General features: G+C 39.8%; 1 protein-coding gene across 5 annotated transcripts in view; it reads right to left on the bottom strand.

The window, feature by feature from the left end:
- Positions 1-15,302, bottom strand: part of FAM161A (FAM161 centrosomal protein A) — a 30,144-nt gene extending 14,842 nt beyond the window's left edge. The window contains exons 1-3 of one of the 5 annotated variants that reach the window (XM_073212704.1): positions 14,635-14,749; positions 1,366-1,480; positions 142-380 (exon numbers count right to left, since the gene is read on the bottom strand). In XM_073212704.1, coding sequence (XP_073068805.1) covers positions 142-380; positions 1,366-1,446 — 320 coding nt within the window. In that variant the 5' untranslated portion in view covers positions 1,447-1,480; positions 14,635-14,749. Of the gene's footprint in view, positions 1-141; positions 381-1,365; positions 1,481-5,475; positions 5,534-14,506; positions 14,527-14,634 lie in introns of those variants that run through there. The other 4 variants (XM_036996627.2, XM_036996628.2, XM_073212711.1 and 1 more) reach the window with 4 other exon arrangements.
- Between the last annotated feature and the right edge of the window lie 8,499 nt (positions 15,303-23,801).

Raw genomic sequence — 23,801 nt, 5'->3', positions numbered from 1 at the left:
AACATTTTGAATATAATCTCACTTTCATATATCACAAAAAGTACAAAGGGATATTTGAGAGAAAATACTCAGAAATTTGTCCTGTACTTTAAGCATACATTTTATTGTACAGTCCACAAATAACATTATATACACACTTACCTGGAAGAGACACTAGAAGCTTCTTCTCTGATGATCACTGGCTGAGCCTCCTTTAAATTCAGTTTATTTTGGTACATTTTCTCTAACTTTGCCATAGTTTCCATGTGGGCCGCCTTTAACTCATCTAGTTTCCTAAAATACTCTTCATTAGAATGGTAAATATCAGAGAAGTCCATAAAGTCCTCAGAGCTTACACATGTTTGTTCATCCACCCCAGAAATGTTGGTTTTAAAATCAGCCTGGTAGGAGGGAAAAACCTGTTATATGGTGTTTGTAATTGAAAGAAAAATTAAGTTGACACAGACTCCTAATGCTGCTTCTTAAAGAGTCCACTTAATTAGGTTATATGTTACCTGTGGGCTACATACATTTAATGGATTATACATTGCTCATGCACTATGTACACTTTCACCTAATGATATTTTATTAAGAGCAAGAGAGAGAGACAGAGACAGAGAGACGGGGGAGGAAGAGGCCAAGTTGCCAGAAAATAAATGCTCTTTAATCCATTTTATAAAAAATGGTTAGGTTAGGATGGCCAACATCCAAAAGACAAGAAACAACAAATGCTGGCAAGGACACAGAGAAAGGGGAACTCTCTTACACTGCTGGTGGGAATGTAACTTAGTTCAACCATTGTGGAAAGCAATATGGAGTTTCCTCAAAAAACTAAAAATAGAAATACCATTTGAAGCAGTAATTCCACTCCTAGGAATTTACCCAAAGAAAACAAGATCCCTGATTCCAAAAGACCTATGCACCCATATGTTTACCACTGTACTATTTACAATAGCCAAGATATGGAAGCAACCTAAGTGTCCATCAATAGATGAATGGATAAAGAAGAGGTGGTATATATATATATACACAATGGAATATTATTCAGCCATAAAAAGAAAACAAATCTACCATCTGCAACAACATGGATGGAGCTAGAGGATATTATGCTCAATGAAATAAGCCAGGTGGAGAAAGACAAATACCAAATGATTTCCCTCATCTGTGGAGTATAACAACAAAGCAAAACTGAAGGAATAAGACAACAGCAGACTCAGACTCCACAAAGGGACTAGCAGTTAACAAAGGGGAGGGGAGGGGAGGGGAGGTGGGGAGGAAGGAAGAAGGGGATTAATGGGCATTATAATTAGCAATCACAATACAGGTAGGTCACAGAGAAGGCAGTACAGCACAGAGAAGACCAGTAATGAATCTATAGCATCTTACTATGCTGATGGAAAGTGACTGCAATGGGGTGTGGGGGGACTTGATAATACAGGTGAATGTTGAAATCACAATGTTGTTCATGTGAAACCCTCTTAAGATTGTATAGCAATGATACCTTAATGAAAAAAGTAGAAGAAAAAGAATGGTTATATTCCCAGATCATGTACTAACTGAAACACTATAATAGGATAAAACCAAACCACCCTTTATAAAAAGCCTCCTTCTGAGGTGTACTTTTTAACTGAGATGAACACCACAGCTCCTCCTGCTGTAAACCAACCGACCATAGCCTAGTGCCCTCCCCAAGCTGGGCTCCTGCAGTGTGAGCCCCAAGGCTGTGCCATTGGGATAGAGGGAACAACGTTCTCAGTGGCTCATCAAGGAGCCAGGGAGAAAGAAGCCTTCCTAGATGTTGGGAGGAAACCTCAAGAGGGTGCAGGAGGGGGTAGTAGGGATTTTCAAAACAACCGTTGCGCCGGGCAATGAGCTATAGCTCGTAAGGGTGACAGGGACTACGGGAGTAACAAGAGAAGTACAGTACTGCTGACCCGTGAACAATGTGAACATTAGGGGCACCAAACCCCATGCAGTTGAAAGTCCACGTGTAACTTTTGACTCCCCCAAAACTTAACTACTAATAGTCTTCTGTTGACTGGAAGCCATGCTGATAATGTAAACAGTTGATTAATTCCTATTTTGTATGTGTATTATATACTGTATTCTTACAATAAAGCAAACTAGAGAAAATAAAACATTTTTTCAAATCATCACAAATCTCCAAAACTTTTCCAATATATTTATTTTAAAAAAATCATGTCTGACAGTGACTGCATTGGGGTATGGGTGGGGACTTGATAATATGGGTAAATGTAGTAACCACATTGTTTTTTTATGTGAACCTTCATAAGAGTGCATATCAATCATAACTTAATAAAAAATTTTTAAAAAATCATGTGTGAGTGGACCCATGCAGTTCAAACACATGCTGTTCAAGGTCAACAATATTGTATAGTTAACTACACACAATCCACTTACTCTATATACAGGTCATGCCTGGAAGTGTCTGACTAATCTTTTGACCTCACTCCTTTCACATACCTCTTTGTTCTTTTAACTGAAGCAATTAAAGAGCTAAATCTCATTTTCTCCATAAATACACACATCTTAAAATTTTCTCGGTTGAGAAACAGTTGAAATTATTTATAATACTATGCATAAAAAGCTGCTGATCATGCAAAACCGAAAGTTTCTGTGATGAATGCCCTTGTACTGTTCACCATGTAAGAATTTATTCACTCTGTAAGAATTCGTTCACCATGTAAGAACTTGTTCGTTATGCTTCAGAAGATTGGAGACTGACGAGAATTAGGCTTGAGATGGATTAATGATTGTACATTGAGCATTGACCCCCCTATACTGAATTTTATTGTTGTTAACAACCATTTGATCAATAAATATGAGAGATGCCCTCTCAAAAAAAAAAAAAAAAAAAAAAAGCTGCTGATCATGGTTTTAAATTTAACCTATGCCTGAAATACACTCAAAATGAAAAAAATGTATTTTCCATAGAAAATTAGAGATCCAATCTTATAAGGCTCTAGAAAATAAATCTGAGTAGCTTCTCCCAACAGGAAAACTCAGAAAAGTCAATTGCATATAATAGTTATAGATACATGTGTGTGTGTGTTTTTAATGGGCTAAAAACAGTGTACAAGAGGCCAGCCACTGTTGTACCAGTTGGGGTAACCTAGAAAAAAAACAAATGAAGGAAAATAAGCTCTATTGTTTTCTTCAAGAGAACTGGTGTGCAGTAATTATTATCATCAAATCTATGACTCAGAGGATTGCTTTCTGTATGTCATAAAAGGATTTCCTGATACCTTCTGCTGTTTCAGCACGTGCTCCTTACCATTGTCTTCTTACCTGTGAGGTGAGTACTCTGTTAATTTCCCTATTCATGAAATATTTAGAGACACCCTGATTCAGCTAGCTGCTGAAAGATACAAATCAGATTTTAAAAAAACCCTCCACTTTCAAGGAACTTCCAGCTAATTTAGGAGAGGATATATATATATATATAATCAATAACAGACTTTAAATGAGATAGAACTCCCAGTTCCTGCCCATGAGCTACTTCTAGTGATGAGTGACAATGTATGTCACAATATCAGACACCATGACAGCTCACAGAAGGAATACCTAATTCTGACCTGGGAGAAAAGAAGAGGCAGAATTTCCATAGGTGAGCCAGACTGGAAACATAAAATTGGATGAGGACAAAGTTGGAGAGATCAGGGAAGCAAAGGTCCTAGTTAGATGTATTACAGGAGCAGCACCAGGGACAAAAGAAAGGAGGTTCCCTTGGGAGATTTAGGAGACTGAATCATCAACCCAATAATGCCCTGGATTGTAGGCAAGAAAATGAAAATGTTTCCGTTTGGAGCACTGGCTCTATGGGTAGACGATGAAGCTGCGATTCATCAGCATAGGAAATACAGGAGAGCAGAGTGTTTTTAATGTCTGTCTTAGACACACTGAGTTTGAGGGGACAGTAAGGCAGTCAAATGTCCAGGTAACACGTAAAATATCTTTGAAGACCTGATAAGAAGGCTGGACTGGAGATGGAGATACAGAAGCTACCAGTGCACACAGAAGGGGGTAGGTGGGGCCTCAGATGTGGACAAGGCTGCCTAGGGAGAGTGGGTGTAATGAGAGATAACCTGAGGATGGAAATTTTGGCAAACACCAACATTTAAATAAGCAGTGAAAGAGGGACTAAGATGAAATAGAAAGTGGTATTGCAAGATAAAAAGACCAAGTGATAAGGTATTCAAATGAAGGGAGCTTTTGTGTGGTTTGGAAGGGAAGGAAGGCTTCCTGGAGGATGGGATATTTGAGTTGAGTCAAAGAATGAAAGAATCTGAAGGATTAGAGCAAATATAGGGGGAAAGAGGAAAAGGGCACTCCAGACACAGGAAATGACATTAGCAAAAGCAGTGAGTAGAGGTTGGAGACATGGTGGAGAGCCAGGCTCAACCTACACAGTTGCAGGATAAGAGAAGAGTAAAAATGGCATAAAGCAATTTGGGAATTGGAGCCTGGAAAGGGAGGTTAGGGCAAGCAGGAGGTGGTTTCCATTCCATACCTACTACTGGCTCCTGATCACTCACTGGTCAAGTGGTTCCAGCCCCCTAATGGCCCTTTCAAAGATGAAAGAGTTGGATGGCAGTTAAGTAACTTTAGAGTTTAAAGCATCCTCATGGGAGGAGAAAAGATGGCAGCTTGAGAAGTGAGGCAGAAACCTCCTACCAAAACCACATATAACATTAAAATACAGCAAGGACAACTAATCCTGAAAGGGCAACGGGAAAGAAGACTGCAACAGATGGCCTACATCTGGGGAAAAGAGAAGACCTTATGGAAGAGGGTAAAGTAGCAAAGCTACAATCTGGCAGGTCACAAGCCCTCCTCCCACACCAGCTCACTAGCAAGAGGAAGAGAAATGGAATGGGGAGGGAATAGAAGCCCAGGAACGCTAAACACCCACCTCTGGAGATCTGCTCTGGGAACACAAACCCACATTACATGGTGCTCTGGAGATTAGTGGGATTGGAAAGAAAACATAGGCAGAATACATGGAGAGACAGAGATTCCAGCCACTTGTGGAGAACAGATACTCGCTCTGGAACAAAAGAAAGGTGAGCACTTTGAAAGACTTCCTAATAGTGAGGGGAGCACTAAAGGGGCAAGGATTACACAGAGCTTGCTGCTCAGAAGAAAGGACAGGTGGACAGAATCATCCTGGCACACTCAGCCCAGCAGGTTGGGAACTTTGAGGAGCTCCAGGCAATGCATCTCCCTGGCTGGCAATTCAGTGCTGAGGCCCCCCACTGTGATATGCAGCCTGCCACTTCCTCCTGGCAGGCACCAGTTCGCAAATCTGCTACCCTGGCCATCGTTACAGACCAACTAGAGGGTGGCCCTGCCTATGGCAGCTGCAGAAGCTCCTCCCTGCACACTTGGCCCACTGGCCCTGGCAGTGGAGACATGCAAGGCAGCCAGGAAGCAAGAAAGAGCTCTTGCCTCCCAGCAGGCACAGACACTGCTTACCTGTGACCCCTGCCATCGCGCCAGGTGCTGGGCAGCTCCAGAGAGTCGAGATTCTGGGCACTAGAAGGCGCCACCTACACAAAGTTATTATTCCATAGTAATCATTAGAAATATGAAACAGCAAAAGAATCTGGTACAAACTAAAATCCCTCAAACACCAGAAAGAGGACAAAATGAAAACGAAATCACCAATCTTCTTGATAAATATTTCAAAATAAAAATCATAAACATGCTGACAGAGCTGCAGAAAAATATTCAAGATCTCAGGGGGACTTCAAGAAAGAGAAACTTTGAAAAATACAGTATCTTAAATGAAACATACAATGGAGGGATTTAAAAGTAGATTAGATGTGGTAGAGGAGATGGTAAATGGAATAGAAATTAGAGTACAGGAATACAAAGAAGCTCAGGCAGAGAGAAAAAAAAGGATCTCTAGGAATGAGAGAATAGGAGAACTATGTGACCAATCTAAATGGAACAATATTGGCATTATAGGGGTACCAGAAGAAGAAGAGAGAGAAAAAGAGACAGAAAGTCTCTTTGAAGAAATAATTGCTGAAAATTTCCCCAATCTGAGGAAGGAAATATTCTCTCAGGCTATGGAAGTGCACAGATCTCCCAATACAAGGGGCACAAGGAAGACAACAACAAGACATACAATAATTAAAATAATGAAGATCAAGGATAAGGACAGAGTATTATGAGCAGCCAGAGAGAGAAATATGATCACATACAAAGGAAAACCCATCAGGCTGTCATCAGACATCTCAGCAGAAACCTTAGAGACCAGAAGAGAGTAGCATGATATAGTTAATGCAATGAAACAGAAGGGCTGTGAACCAAGAACACTCTATCTGGCAAGATTATCATTTAAATTTGAAGCAGGGACTAAACAATTTACAGATAAGCAAAATTTGAGGGAATATACCTCCCATAAACTGTCTCTACAGAGTATTTTGGAGGGACTGCTCTAGATTGAAGGGCTCCTATGGCTAAATAGCTGTCACAAGAGAAAATAAGCAAATGCAAAATTAAATCAGCTACCTATAAAGTCATTAAAGGGATACACAAAGAGTACAGAGTATGACACCTAATACATAAAGAGTGGAGGAGGAAGAAAAAGAAGGGGGCAAAAAAAGAACCTTTACACTGTGTTTGAAATAGTGTACTAAGTGAGATAAGTCAGACTGTTAGTAAAGAAGCTGCCCTTCATGAGAAAGTTTTTTGGGGTGATGGATATATTCATTATCTAGGTTGTGATGATGGTTTCATGAGTGTATACTTATGTCAACTTACAAAAAAGTATGCTTTAAGTATGTTCAGTATAATGTCTTTAAATTTTTTTCTAAAAAAAAAGAAGCTGCCCTTGATCCTTTGGTAACCATGAATCTAAAGCCTACAATGGCAGTAAGTATGTATCTATCGTTAATCATCCTAAATGTAAATGGACTGAATGCACCAATCAAAATACACAGGGTACCAGAATGGATAAAAAAACAAGACCCATCTATATGCTGCCTACAAGAGACTCACTTCAAACACAAAGACATACACAGACTAAAAGTGAAGGAATGGAAAAAGATTTTCCATGCATATAGAGGGAGAAAAAAGCAGGAGTTGCAGTACTTGTATCAGACAAAATAGACTTCAAGTAATGAAAGTAACAAGAGACAAAGAAGGAATTACATAATGATAAAGGGGTCAGTCCAACAAGAGGATATAACCAATATAAATATCTATGCACCCAACATATGAGCACCTACATATGTGAAACAAATAGTATCAGAATTAAAGGGGGAAATAGAATGCAATGCATTCATTTTAGGAGACTTCAACATACCACTCGTATCGATAGACAGATCAACCAGACAGAACATATGTAAGGAGACAGAGGGACTGAACAACATATTAGAATAGATGGATCTAACAGACATCTATCTACAGAACTCTACATCCAAAAGCAGCAGGATATAGATCTTTCTCAAGTGCACATGGAACATTTTCCAGAATAGATAACATATTAAGCCACAAATAGAGCCTCAGTAAATTCAGAAGGATTGAAATTGTACCAACTAGCTTCTCAGACCACAAAGGTAGTGACAGGGAAGATTTACAAGGACAGCAATCTAGCGGGTGACTCCACTCTCTCTCAGCGCCCCCTCTTCAACACAAACAACACTACAGAAATTTACGAGGTGGCTCCCCTCCGCCTTGCCCCACTCCTCAACACACACACAAAAAAACACTCCCTCGGTTTCCCGCTCTGCCGAGCACTGGTTCCCAAGGTTCACTCCCTAAATTCCCTCCCCCTTGCCTGCTCCCTTGCTGTGCACGTAGGAATGTTACAGATAAGGAAGCAGAAAGATATAAATTGCTCCCTTTTCCTCTGTTCAGGGCTCAGACTTTTTGGGAGATTACTCCCCTCTGAGCCCACTGGTGTGAAATAAAGCCTCAACACTCCAAGACCTCCCAGTGCTGCTTGGTTTTTCCGTTGGTGATCCAGTCCAGGCTTTTTTTCAGTATTTTCCATAACAGTAGTAAACTAGAAATAAATTATGCAAAGAAAACAAAAAAGCTCACAAACACAGGAGGCTTAACAACATACTACTAAATAATCAATGGATCAATAACCTAATAAAAACAGAGATCAAGCAATATATGTGGACCAATGAAAACAATAACACACACCACAAAATCTGTGGGCCTCAGTGAAGGCTGTGCTAAGAGGGAAGTATACTGCAATACAGGCTTACCTCAAGAAAGAAAAACAATCCCAAATGAACAGTCTATACTCACAATTAATGAAACTAGAAAAAGAACAAATGAGGCCCAAAGTCAATAGAATGAGGGACATAATAAAGAGCATAAATAAATAAAACTGAGAAGAATAAAACAACAGAAATAATCAACAAAACCAGGAGCTGGTTCTTCGAGAAAATAAAATACATAAACCCTAGCCAGACTTATCAAAAAAAAAAAGAGTGTGTACACACATAAACAGAATCATAAATGAGAAAGGAAAAATCACTACAGACACCACAGAAATACAAAGAATCATGAGGGAATACTGTGAAAAATTATATGCTAACAAATTGGATAACCTAGAAGAAATGGACAACTTTCTAGAAAAATACAATCTTCCAAGAGTGATACAGGAAGAAACAGAAAATCTGTACAGACCAATTACCAGCAATAAAACTGAATAAATAAAAAACTACCTAAGAACCAAACTCCTGGACCAGATGGTATCACCACTGAATTTTATCAAACATTTAGTGAAGACTTAGTACCCACCCTCCTTAAGGTTTTCCAAAAAGTATAAGAGGAGGGAATACTGCCTAACTCATTCTTCAAAGCCAACATCACTTTAATACCAAAACCAGGCAAAAACACCACAAAAAAAGAAAATTACAGCCTAACATCCCTGATGAACATAGATGCAAAATCCTCAGCAAAAATATTAGCGAACCAAATTTAAAAATACATTAAAAAAACCATCAGCAGAACAAAAAGACATCCTACAGTATGGGAGAATATATTAATATATGACATATCTGATAAAGGGTTAACATCCAAAATATATAAAGAACTCACACGCCTCAACACCCCAAAAGCAAATAACTGGATAAAAAAGTGGGCAGAGGATCTGAACAGACACTTCTTCAAAGAAGAAATTCAGATGGCCAACAGACACATGAAAAGATGCTCCACATCACTAATAATCAAGGAAATGCAAATTAGAACCACAATGAGATATCACTTCACACCAGTTAGGATGGCCAGCATCCAAAAGACAAGCAACAACAAATGCTGGCAAGGATGTGGAGAAAGTGGAACCCTCCTACACTGTAGGTGGGAATGTAAATTGGTTCAACTGTTGTGGAAAGCAATACAGAGGTTCCTCAAAAAATTATAAATAGGAATACCATTTGACCCAATAATTCTACTCCTAGGAATTTACCCAAAGAAAACAAAATCCCTGATTCAAAAATACATATGCACTCCTATGTTTATCACTGCACTATTTACAATAGCCAAGATATGGAAGCAACCTAAGTGTCCATCACAGATGAATGGATAAAGAAGATGTGGTACATACACACAATGGAATATTATTCAGCCATAAGAAGAAAACAAAGCCTACCATTTGCAACAACATGGATGGAAAAACTGTTTGAAAAAGATAAAGAAGGATGAGTAGCCTCAAGAGATGTGGCAGATCTCATAAATGATCCTTAGGCACTGATGTTTGCAAGGATCCATTCCATTTCTGGTTAATAATGTTAACACTGGCCTGAACTTTTCAGATAAACTAATCTCACAGTATTCTACCTAAAACAGATAAATAGGGTTAATAAGTGACTTCAATTCTAACATCATCTTCATTGTCCCCACAGAGAAGAAAACATTTAGTAGGTCAAATAACCCAGGCCAAGATATTATTTCCCAAAATACTAAAATAGCACCCTTTCCCTTTAATTGTCCAGCTTTTTGTAGAATGTTGCACGTGCAGCCATTAGATTAGAGGATAATCTTCCCCAGACTGGTTTGACCCATTTAGATCCTTCCAGCACATGATGCTTCGTTAGAAATCACCACTCATAATTATTTGTGTTATAGTCTACCTGGTATCATATCATCTGCAATTCTGGAATTTTTATTAAACATTTTTTTGTAACAAATGAGGCAGATCTACATGTACTAACATGGGTAAACCCCCAATAAATAATAGGAGAAAAAAGCAAGTTTCAAAACAGTATGTATATATAAAATGTTACCATATATTAAAATATACCCACAAGAGATAGGGAAAAGTCAAGAATAATACGTATGTTTCAAAACAGTGGCTACCAATAGGGAGGGAACAGGGACTCAGATTTTCTTTTTTGGGGGAGGTGTTAAAAGGGCCTAAGCCTTATTTGTAACATTTGAAATTTTAAAAAGAGAATGTGTTCATGTATTACTTCCATAATTAAAATGCAATTTAAAAAGAAAAGAGAGTATTTTATGAATATTAATACTAAATTAACTGAATAATCTCTAATGGATTCTTGTTCTGTCTGACAACCCCACAACCCCACCACCGCTTATTCCTCTGGAACCCCTCTGGCCCTCACACTCCCCAAGCAATACTGCTTACCTTTCCCTTGCTCATCTACCTGCTCCCACCATCATCCCACCACTGCCCTTGGGAGATATCTCTTATTTCTTTAAGAAAACATAAACCATCAGAGGAAGTTCCCTCTTCCCATCTACAAAACTGTCTGCTTTTCTCCTTCCCTCCTGCTTCAGGGATGAAATGTCCCTTCTCTAAGCAGCATCTGACCTTTTCCCTCATCATTAAAATCAGTGAATGGGGAACTTTCACACTCTTGTGAAAACCCTTTTACCACTGTAGCTGGTCCTTAATCTCTTTTGCCCCTTTTTCTCCACCTACATGTTAAAGTTTTTAAGAGTTCTATACTAGGCCCCTTCTCTTCTTTCTCTGTACTCTCTCCCTTCACATGGAAGTGACTTCATCCATGCCCATTGTTTTAAAAATGCTGAAAACTCCAGGATAGAAATCTCCAGCCCAGACCCCACAGGACTAGTTTCATAGGCCCAGCTGCTTCCTACACATTTCCACTTGGTAATTTCACAGGCACCTCAAATTTACCATGTTCAAAACTGAAACCTTGATCCCCACTCAGCCTCTAAACCTATTTCTCCCCAAGTTATCCACAATTTAGTAAATGGCATTACCTTCCATGCAAACCAGAGACCTAGTAACAAGTTTTCTTGATTTCTTCCTCTTCCTTTACCACACACCCAATCTAACAGTGATTTCTATCAATTCTAGAGAAATTGATCCACTTCTTGCCCGTACCCATGTATCCCCTGGACTCTAGGCCCAAGCCACCCCTCTGGCTTCTGAACTACTCCAGTGCCCTGCAAACCGTTTTCCTTACTTCTGCTTTGTCAAGCCCTTCAATCATTCTCCACAAAGCCATCACAGTCATTTTGTAAAAATGTAAACAGTACCATTTGACCCAGGAATTCCACTTCTAGGAATTTACCCTAAGAATGCAGCCCTCCAGTTTGAAAATGACAGATGCACCCCTATGTTTATCGCTGCACTATTTACAATAGCTAAAATATGGAAGCAACCTAAACGTCCATCAGTAGATGAATGGATAAAGATGTGGTACATATATAATACCATGGAATATTACTCAGCCATAAGAAAAAAACAGATCCTACCATTCTCAACAACATGGATGGAGCTAGAGGGTATTAATGCTCAGTGAAATAAGCCAGGCAGAGAAAGACAAGTACCAAATGATTTCACTCATATGTGGAGTATAAGAACAAAGGAAAACTGAAGGAACAAAACAGCAGCAGAATCACAGAACCCACGAATGGACTAATAGTTACCAAAGGGAAAGGGACTGGGCAGGATGGGTGGGAAGGGAGGGACAAGGGTGGGGAAAAAGAAAGGAGGCATTACGATTAACATGTATAGTCGGTGGGGGGGCATGGGGAGGGCTGTGCAACACAGAGCAGACAAGTATTGATTTTATAGCATCTTACTACGCAGATGGACAGTGACTGTGAAGGGGTATGTGGCGGGGACTTGGTGAAGGGGGGAGCCTAGTAAACATAATGTTCTTCATGTAATTGTAGATTAATGACACCAAAATAAAAAAATTAATTTAAAAAAATGTAAACAGTTATATGTCACATCTCTTAAAAGTCTTCCAGGACCTCCCACTGCACGTACAATAAATGTGAAACACCTTACCTTGGTCTGTAAGGCCCTGAATGATCAGGCCCTGCTTAACGTTCCAACCTCATCTCCTCCCCTCTCCCTCTCTTTCTCTCTCTTCTAGTCCGACTGGCTTTCTTTCAGATCCTTCATCACACAAAGCTCTTCCTCTTCCTATCTTAGGGCCTCTGCATACACTGTTCCCTCTGCCTCAAATGCTTCTCCCACCCCCACTCTGTAAATGGCTCCTCTATCTCATCTATCAGACATCAACTTAGATGTTAATTCATTTAAGTAGGTCCCCTCCTACTTCTTTTTTAATTATAGTTGCCTGTTTATTTATTTCCCAACATTTCTTGTCTTATAATCATTTATTCATTTTTTTACTAACTTCCCCACTAGACTGGAAGCTCTGTGATAATGTGAGCATGCCTACTTCACTCACCACTGAACAGTCACTGACTAGCACTTAATAAATGTTCAATGTTTGAACAGAGAAAATCACCCCACTAGGAATTTCAGTGAAATTTCAACTGTGAATTACAGAATATTTCTTTCCCCTGTTGTCATCAACAACATAACAAGGCCTATGAACTGCTATCTGCAGCTGAGGTTAGATTCAAGGAACATGCCTCAGTGCCCTATATGGGTACAGAGTCCTGGGCCCGGGGTGGAGGTGGGGGGCAAGCCAAAGGACTGAAAGGGTCCTACTGTGACAGTTGATTTTCTAATCAATCTTGTGTGGTGGGTATAGTACCCGAGTTTACTACATTTTATAGATGACAAAGTTGAGACTTCAAATTAACCTTTAAAAATCAAGATGGAGACCCAAGCCAAACTGTGAAGAAAGCAAAGCTTGGCTCCTGCTCTCGTTCTCCTGCCTTTTCAGTGCTTCCTCCCTTCCGCGTCCATGGGGTCCCAGGCCTACTGTGGCAGCTTATCCAGGTGTGCTTTCCCATCCTTCAAGTGTGGTGATCTCAGAACAGCATCAAACCCAGAAGCTTCAGCTTCCTTTTTTTTTTCCAGTAGGATCTTGTCCCTCTGAAACTAGCTTATTAAAGAAACTAATCTCTACTAAAGTAGTAAGTTTCTAATACAAATTTGTACCTTAACAGGAGTACACTTATAATTACAGAAATAATTGATTCCTCTACCAGAGCAAGTCAAAGCAGAACTGAATCTTTAGGCACTGTTCAAATGAAGAGTCCCACTGGCAGGTGTTATTACTAATTTACACAAACTGTTCTTTTTGGTTCTCAAAACATCCCAGTGAGACAAGAAAAAGAGACAGTTATTACAGCTCTTTTACAGATAAAGAAACTGCGATTAAAGGAAGTTACATTTTAATATCATCTAGCAAATGGCAGAGAATGTATCCTCATCTGGATTCAAATCCTTTTCCTTCATTCAAATCTTTTTCCTCCATCACTTTGCCTCCTTTGTGGGCTACTGAAACTTGTGTTGCAGGAAAGCTTTATCAGGAATGAAACTATTCCTAGGACTCTGACCCTGGTTCATGTACAGGTTCTCAATCTGCTTTACTCTGGCTAACCTCTAGTATTTTCCATAAAAGGTGTTGCTACAGATTTTCTCATTAACAGGTTTAGTGCAGATTAAAGAGATTAAGGTTTCAAACTATCCAGTGATTTCTATTAACCCTAGATCATAATACTTCGAATCTGAGAAGGTTTGGACATTTGGTATTAAGAATCTTTAAGTAGGGGTAATGAGGTTTGTATCTGCAGGGTATTAGTTCAAAGTTCTCATTTTTAGAATACAGCAGATGGCAGACTCCACCTCTACCTGGTGGGTGGGTAAAACACATCTGACACTGAAAATAAGTGAAAATGCTGTCTCACCCTACCTTGAACAGCCGTTTAGGAAACACTGGAACTTTAGTGATTTGCCTCTCAAAGATGCCTAACTATACCTGTGTATGATCTACCAACGACCCTTTTCATTGTTTTAAACACCACCTCATATGTACTAAGATGCACTTAGGGCATCAAAATAACCCTAAGGTGACAACTAAACACACCGGCTGCACAGCTGATTCACCTGAGTTTTATCGCTTATCCACGATAAGGTGGATCCGTTTTCCCCAGGGAAAAAAGAAAAGTATTTCCAACAGATGCTAGGGCAAAAGCAGTAAGGTCTGTAATTTGCACTCTCTAGAAATGAAGTAAATGCCCTCCAAGAAATTTCTTTGGTGAAAATAAAATACTTCAACGCCTACGTTTTGAGTATTTTTCGTGAGGGCAGAGAGAAGGTGGTGCGCCCGATTACCAGGCGCGGATGATCGGGACAAGGCGCCGCGTAGTCAAGCAGGGTCCTCCGCCCGGCAGGGACGCGCACCAGCCCCGGGGGCGCCCCGGCGACGCCCAGCCACAGCCCACGTCCCGCCCCCGCATTACCCGCGCCCGCGCGGACCACAGCGCCCCCCGCTCCTCTTCCTCTTCCGGCTCCTCCTCCTCCTCTTCTTCCAAGGCCGCTGTCGCTGCCGCAGCCGCCAGAGCCTCCAATGGGTCTTCGCGTTCGCACTGGGCGACCCGCACTCCAGTGCTGGGATTTATCGGGATTTGGAGACAGGAGGCCGCCAGCTTCGCCGCTCGGTGCGAGGCGGCCATCACCGCGCCGCGGAGGCCTGAGCGCCCGCGCTGGCCCAGGGCGGGGAAGCTCGCGCGGCCTTAATCTACCCGGCGGCTCCTTTCTTGGGGCGGGCGGGTACTAAGAGCCCAGTAACTAGGGACGCTACAGGGGCCGCGAGGGCCAAAAGTCACTCAAAATCCGCTCACGCTGCGGATGATCTGAGACAGGCTTCTAGACACTGGGAGTCAGTGTTGAGTATTCGCTGGTTTAGAAGGTTGGCAGGCGGAACCGGGCACCGCTTTCCCAGCTTCGTGCTGCTTAAACGCAGACCTCTCATATAATGAAACAACTCGTTTTGTAGGGGGAAAAGAGCACATTGCATTCGTTGAAATAACATGTTAGGAGGAGGCGGCAGCGGCAGACGAAAGAAGGGCATGTTATTGTGTGGCGGCCTCAGAACACTAGCAAGGTTGCATCCCGCTACCTAACATGTCTACCCCGAGAGAGAATGGGGAGTGCATACAGTCTAGTCTGATTGACTTGAGACCTAGCAGAAATTGACCAATCCGAAGGAGGCTGCTTGTTACCACACTCGCGTTTTTCTTGGCCTGACCAATAAAAGCCCAGAGTTAAGTGGACCCTTGACCACCCACCAGAGAGTGACAGTGCAGGTGTATAAACCAGGTTTTTGCTGCTTGGGTTCATCAACTTAATAGTGGTATGGTTGGAGGGTGCGAGCAGTAACATTTCCCTCTAGGGATCTGGGCGCTGCAAACGGCGCCTTTCCTCTACATCACGTGACTGTATGGGAGGTGTAGCCTTAAAATAGGTGTAGTACTGTCTCAGTCACCTACTACCTAATCGCCTTTCTCAGACTGAGGCTCTCGCACCCTCCCGCTCCCTATGCTTCACTCTCTTCCACCCCTGGGCCCTACAACCAGCTATGCCACCATAAACTTAGGTTTTACATAAAACTGAGGTTTTACCAAGCCTTCTTGTTTGCAGGTCTGGAGTGTGAACACTTGGAAAATTCCCCACTCCCCACCTCCTTCAGGCTGCTCTTTGTTTTGGCTGAGTTTTGCTTTGCACACTAGAACAGACACTGGTTCAATTCTGAGCAGAAGCCAGAACTGGAAGCCCCTAAGGTATGGACACCCCAAGTGACCAGAGTAGGGATTTCCAGTCAGTCACATGTAGCTGATTCTGTGGCTTCATGTGTCTCTTTGGGATTTGGTGTAAGCCCGACCCCAAAACAGTAAGAGAGTTCTACATGTTGAAGCACTGCAAATGGAAGATTTAGGCAAGAATAAAATTAGAATAGGATATTTTAGAGGGAATTAGTGTGGAGGACATGGTAATTTGTGTATGGACTCACATGTGTGTGTATGTTGGAGAACAGAAAAGCTTTCATTCACCAGCAATATTCTAAATATTCAGAAATCCAATAACATAGTCTTAAAGTATATAGAATAGAAATGGACAGATCTACAAGAAAATTACAAATCTTACATCTTCATAGGAAGAATTTTTTTGCACTTTTGTACTGAAATGTGACATATAGAGTGAAATGAATTAATCTTAAATGTATAGTTGGATGAGTTTTGACAAATGAATACCATCATAAAACATAAAACATGCCCCTAATAAGATATAGAACACTTCCATCATCCCAGAAATATCCCTTCTGCCCCTCCCAGTCTGCTCCTCTTTCCATCCCCTTGGCTGTTCTAGAACTTCATATAAATAGAATCACAATATGGACTCTTTTTTTGTGCTCAGCTTCTGGGCTCAGTATGCTGTTCCATATATATATATATATATATATATTTACCCATGTTGTAGGTATGAGTGCTCTGTTTCTTTTTCATTGCTGAATAATATTCTTTGCTAAAATTGATGATAGTTTTCCAATACTGGAAGAATTTTCCTGATTTCTTTGTGCTTTTCATAATGTAACAGTTATAGACAAGGCATACTCTTAAATTTAATCTGCAGTATCAACATTATCTTTATCACTTTCTTAAGTTTATCCATTTACCTGTTGATGGTCATCTGGTTGTTTCCATTTTTGGCTGGTAGTTTGGGTCCCTCGGGAAGCAGACACCAAGAAGGAGTTAGGCATTCAAGAAATTTACTGGGGGAAATTCCTGTGAAAGATAAAAAGAGAGGAGTAGAAAATTCTTCAGGCCAAGATACAGTGACACCTTAGAAAGGAAAGAGGGATGGCAGAAAAGTCATCTAGGAGGAGGTTGAAAATGCAGTGCAGCTCTGAAAAAGTCTCAGCCAGCTAAAAAGAGCACGATTGTTCATAGAGGAGGTCTTAATGGGTGGAAATGGCCAGACCCTTCTAGTTCTGCCATTTCAACCACTGGCTAGAGATCCCAGAAGAGCATGTTTTCAGATGGAACACTGAAGAATCTTAAAGTGCTGTGGCTGCAGGCTGTCAGCCAGTGGTATGCTGGTAAATGGTTAGTGCCCAGCACTCAAGGGAAAATGTGTGTGTGTGTGATTATGCTTGTTATAAATTTTCGTGATATAAAGGATTGTAGAACACTACATATATAGTAAAATATACTCTTTACTGTAAATTCCTCATAAGAAATTGATTCTCTCAGAGTACTTTCATTGGATCTCGCCATACTCTTGTGTCTAGCCAACCTATGGTTACAATCAGTTAACAATGTAGTTCCAATATGAATGTTGGTTGATGTTTTTGTTCATATCAGTGGGTAAGATGAAAGTGAAACAACCAAGATGTATGTCAGAATTTTACTTGTCAATGTTGTGCGCAACATCTTTACTGAAATACTTTTCTAATACTGTAGGAATTATCTTTAATTCTGTATGCTATTCACAATGTATGGCTACAGTCAACACACACTTTTAAGTTTTTTCTGCATTATTAACATTTTCCCCATCACTTAAATTTAAAAGTCCAATTTGTATCATTTGCTGATTTCCATGGTGTCAGTACTCTCACCAAGGCCAATTTCAACCTATCACTGTGACAAAACTGAACACTGAACACTGAACACTGAACACTGGGAAAAGATGTCCAGTAGCACACCATTGTATAGGTTTCCACTATACAGATACAGTAAATGCAAATAAACTCAAGAGCATATGTAGAAGAAAAATGTGGTATAGAAGAAGTGAAGAGTTTTGAGAAATTTTCTTTGTTTTGAACACAGCTTATTTAATTGTAATTTAGCAAAACTTAATTTTTATAATGGGCTGTGTTTAACAACCAGTTTGCAAATATCCTGAAAATGTTACAATCAACTCTCTCAAGGCAGAACTAGCAGGCGCCAGAACACTGCTGCATCTACTGACTGCATTCCTTAGAGCAGATCCTTTCTTTAAGGGAGATATAAACAACTCCACTATATGGCTCCCACGTTTTCTATTGTGAGTACAAGGCAGCTATGAGCTGCCCTGTATATATTTGTGTACATATGAAGAGGTACAGAAGATTTGAACAGCACATTTAATTACTAGATAATATATATCAGATGAACATAGCTAATGTGTATATATACATATGTAAGCATATGTATATAAAACAATTGGAGAGTATATATAATTTTAGGAACACATGGAACATTATGAAAAGTAACTATAGTGGCATGCCATAAAGCTACTATGGATTAATATCATACAGTCACAATCCTCTAATCACTTAATGCAATAGTTAGACATTAATAAAAGAAAAATAACTAGAAAAGCCTTTCCAGTTTGGAAACTTTAAAATACTTCTAAAAAACAAGTCATGGATTACAGAAGGATTCATGACAGAAATTATAAAATATGTATAACAAGCATATATATATATGTAAACTATGAATGAAATATATCAACATTAATATTAAACTGCCTAGAAACCACTTAAATATATATTAAATGTCAATCACATTTTATTAATATATTAATATAGGACACATTACATAATTATGCATTGATTTGTAATAATATATTAAGGAACATTTAAGTGGTTTTCAAATCATAGCTGTTAGTCATTTTTTAATGCAGAAATAATTTTAACATTGGTTATCAGTATAGCTTCCAAAATGCTTTAGGTGATTCCACTGTATTACAGATTGGAGAACCACAGATCTGATTCTTCTCTAGGATACTATTCCTCAGTTCCCCTTACTTTCCTGCCCCCTTGTCCACGGCTGCAGTACCAGAGTCTGCACCTCTCTCACTAAAGCAATGCTGACTACACCAGTAGAGCCTCTGGGTGCTTATACCACTTCCCAACTCAGACGAAGCACTGAACCAGTTAGCCAAGATTTGGCTTCTCTAGCAGTTGACTGCAGGCCGTGCGCAAGGATCAGCCCTCTGGAACAAGCTTTGACCAATGAGAAAGAGAGGAAACAGGCAAACAAATTTCTTTCCCTTCCTTTACCTGATGGAGTCTTCGATGACAGGATGATTCAATGGAGATTGGACAAAAAAAACAACCTTTATTTTCTTTAAAGCTACGGCCAGCTCAGTAATTCATATCTTGTATTTGTTTTCTACCTTTTACTGTCCCACTTCTTTCTTCCACATTCTTTTTTTTTTTATTTTTTTTATTTTGGTATCATTATTCTACAATTACATGAAGAACATTATGTTTACTAGGCTCCCCCCTTCACCAAGTCCCCCCCACATACTCCTTCATAGTCACTGTCCATCTGCGTGGTAAGATGCTGTAAAATCACTACTTGTCTTCTCTATGTTGCACAGCCCTCCCCGTACCCCACACACACTATACATGCTAATCGTAATGCCCTCTTTCTTTTTCCCCGCCCTTATCGCTCTCTTCCCTCCCATCCTCCCCAGTCCCTTTCCCTTTGGTAACTATTAGTCCATTCTTGAGTTCTGTGATTTTGCTGCTGTTTTGTTCCTTCAGTTTTCCTTTGTTCTTATACTCCACAGATGAGTGAAATCATTTGGTACTTGTCTTTCTCTGCCTGGCTTATTTCAATGAGCATACCCTCTAGCTCCATCCATGTTGTTGAGAATGCTAGGATCTGTTTTTTTCTTATGGCTGAGTAATATTCCAATGTGTATATGTACCACATCTTCTTTATCCATTCATCTACTGATGGACGTTTAGGTTGCTTCCATATCTTAGCTATTGTAAATAGTGCAGCGATAAACATAGGGGTGCATCTGTCTTTTTCAAACTGGAGTGCTGCATTCTTAGGGTAAATTCCTAGAAGTGGAATTCCTGGTTCAAATGATATTTCTATTTTGAGCATTCTGAGGAACCTCCATAATGCTTTCCACAATGGTTGAACTAATTTACATTCCCACCAGCAGTGTAGGAGGGTTCCCCTTTCTTCACAACCTCACTAACATTTGTTGTTGTTTGTCTTTTCAATGATGGTGATCCTTACTGGTGTGAGGTGATATCTCATCGTGGTTTTAATTTGCATTTCTCTGATAATTAGCGATGTGGAGCATCTTTTCATGTGCCTGTTGGCCATCTAGATTTCTTCTTTAGAGAACTGTCTGTTCAGCTCCTCTGCCCATTTTTTAATTGGATTGTTCACTTTTTTTTGTTGAGGTGCGTGAGATCTTTATATATTTTCGATGTCAACCCTTTATCAGATCTGTCATTTATGAATATGTTCTCCCGTACTGTAGGATACCTTTTTGTTCTATTGATGGTGTCCTTTGCTGTACAGAAGCTTTTTGGCTTGATATAGTCCCACTTGTTCATTTTTGCCTTTGTTTCCCTTGCCCAGGGAGATATGTTCATGAAGAAGTCGCTCATGTTTATGTCCAAAAGATTTTTGCCTAGGTTTTTTTCTAAGAGTTTTATGGTTTCATGACTTTCACTCAGGTCTTTGATCCATTTGGAGTTTACTTTTGTGTATGGGGTTAGACCGTGATCCAGTTTAATTCTCTTACATGTAGCTGTCCAGTTTTGCCAGCACCATCTGTTGAAGAGACTGTCATTTCTCCATTGTATGTCCATGACTCCTTTATCATATATTAGTTGGCCATATATGTTTGGGTTAATGTCTGGAGTCTCTATTCTGTTCCACTGGTCTGTGGCTCTGTTCTTGTGCCAGTTACAAATTGTGTTGATTACTATGGCTTTGTAGTAGAGCTTGAAGTTGGGGAGCGAGATCCCCCCACTTTATTCTTCCTTCTCAGGATTGCATTGGCTACTCGGGGTCTTTGATGGTTCCATATGAATTGTTGAACTATTTGTTCCAGTTCATTGAAGAATGCTGTTGGTAATTTGATAGGGATTGCATCGAATCTGTATATTGCTTTGGGCAGGGTGGCCATTTTGACGATATTAATTCTTCCTAGCCAGGAGCATGGGATGAGTTTCCATTTGTTAGTGACCTCTTTAATTTCTCTTAAGAGTGTCTTATAGTTTTCAGGGTATAGGTCTTTCACTTCCTTGGTTAGGTTTATTCCTAGGTATTTTATTCTTTTTGATGCTACTGTGAATGGAATTCTTTTCCTGATTTCTCTTTCTATTAATTCATTCTTAGTGTATAGGAAAGCTACAGATTTATGTGTGTTAATTTTGTATCCTGCAACTTTGCTGAATTCCAATATTAGTTCTAATAGTTTTGGAGTGGAGTCTTTAGGGTTTTTTATGTACAATATCATGTCATCTGCAAATAGTGACAGTTTGACTTCTTCTTTACCAATCTGGATTCCTTGTATTTCTTTGTTTTGTCTGGTTGCTGTGGCTAGGACCTCCAGTACCACGTTGAATAACAGTGGGGAGAGTGGGCATCCCTGTCTTGTTCCCGATCTCAGAGGAAAAGCTTTCAGCCTCTCACTGTTCAGTATGATGTCAGCTGTGGGTTTATCATATATGGCCTTTATTATGTTGAGGTACTTGCCCTCTGTGCCCATTTTGCTGAGTTTTTATCATGAACGGATGTTGAATTTTGTCAAATGCTTTTTCAGCATCTATGGAGATGATCATGTGGTTTTTGTCCTTCTTTTTGTTGATATGGTGGATGATCTTGATGGATTTTCAAATGTTGAACCATCCTTGCATCCCTGGGATGAATCCCACTTGGTCATGGTGTATGATCCTCTTGATGTATTTTTGAATTCAGTTTGCTAATATTTTGTTGAGTATTTTTGTATCTATGTTCATCAGGGATATTGGTCTGTAGTTTTCTTTTTTGGTGGGGTCTTTCCCTATTTTTGGTATTAGGCTGATGTTGGCTTCATAGACCAGTTTGGAAGTATTCTCTCCTCTTCTATTTTGTGGAAAACTTTAAGGAGAATGGGTGTTATGTCTTCTCTGTATGTCTGATAAAATTCCAAGGTAAATCCATCTGGCCCGGGGGTTTTGTTCTTGGGTAGTTTTTTAATTACCGATTCAATTTTGTTGCTGGTAATTGGTCTGTTTAGATTTTCTGTTTCTTTCTGAGTCAGTCTTGGAAGGTTGTATTTTTCTAGGAAGTTGTCCATTTCTCCTAGGTTTTCCAGCTTGTTAGCATATAGGTTTTCATAGTATTCTCTAGTAATTCTTTGTATTTCTGTGGGGTCCGTCGTGATCTTTCCTTTCTCATTTCTGATTCTGTTGACATATGCTGACTCACTTTTTCTCTTAATAAATCTGGCTAGAGGCTTAACTATTTTGTTTATTTTCTTGAAGAACCAGCTCTTGGTTTCATTGATTTTTTTCTATTGTTTTATTCTTCTCAATTTTATTTATTTCTTCTCTGATCTTTATTGTGTCCCTCTGTCTGCTGACCTTAGGCCTCATTTGTTCTTCTTTTTCCAATTTTGATAATTGTGACATTAGACTATTCATTTGGGATTGTTCTTCCTTCTTTAAATATGCCTGGATTGCTATATGCTTTCCTCTTAAGACTGCTTTTGCTGCATCCCACAGAAGTTGGGGCTTTGTGTTGTTGTTGTCATTTGTTTCCATATATTGCTGGATCTCCATTTTAATTTGGTTGTTGATCCATTGATTATTTAGGAGCATGTTGTTATGCCTCCATGTGTTTCTGAGCCTTTTTGCTTTCTTTGTGCAATTTACTTCTAGTTTTATACCTTTGTGGTCTGAAAAGTTGGTTGGTAGGATTTCAGTCTTTTGGAATTTACTGAGGCTCTTTTTGTGGCCTAGTATGTGGTCTATTCTGGAGAATGTTCCATGTGCACTTGAGAAGAATGTGTATCCCATTGCTTTTGGATGTAGACTTCTATAGATATCTATTAGGTCCATCTGGTCTAGTGTGTTGTTCAGTGCCTCTGTGTCCTTACTTATTTTCTGTCTGGTGAATCTGTTCTTTGGAGTGAGTGGTGTGTTAAAGTCTCCCAAAATGAATGCATTGCATTCTATTTCCTCCTTTAATTCTGTTAGTATTTGTTTCACATATATTGGTGTGCCTGTATTGGGTGCATCTATGTTTATAATGGTTATATCCTCTTGTTGGACTGAGCCCTTTTTCATTATGTAATGTCCTTCTTTATCTCTTTTTACTTTCTTTATTTTGAAGTCTATTTTGTCTGATACTAGTATTGCAACACCTGCTTTTTTCTCTCTGTTGTTTGCATGAAATATCTTTCTCCATCCCTTGACTTTTAATCTGTGCATGTCTTTGGGTTTGAGGTGAGTCTCTTGTAAGCAGCATATAGATGGGTCTTGCTTTTTTATCCATTCTATTACTCTGTGTCTTTTGATTGGTGCATTCAGTCCATTTACATTTAGGGTGATTATTGAAAGATATGTACTTATTGCCATTGCCGGCTTTAGATTCACGGTTACCAAAGGTTCAAGGTTAGCTTGTTTACTACCTTACTGTCTGACTTAACTCGCTTATTGAGCAGTTATAAACACAGTTTGATGATTATTTCTTTCCCTTCTTTTTCCACCTCCTCCATTCTTCATATGTTGGGTGTTTTGTTCTGTGCTCTTTTTAGGAGTGCTCCCATCTAGAGCCGTCCCTCTAAGATACCTTGTAGAGGTGGTTTGTAGGAGGCAAATTCCCTCAACTTTTGCGTGTCT

Source organism: Manis javanica, chromosome 1, assembly GCF_040802235.1.
Source record: "Manis javanica isolate MJ-LG chromosome 1, MJ_LKY, whole genome shotgun sequence".
Classification (NCBI taxonomy): domain Eukaryota; kingdom Metazoa; phylum Chordata; class Mammalia; order Pholidota; family Manidae; genus Manis; species Manis javanica.
The sequence above is the reverse complement of the archived record's forward strand: the minus strand, read 5'-3'. Positions and strand labels throughout refer to the sequence as shown.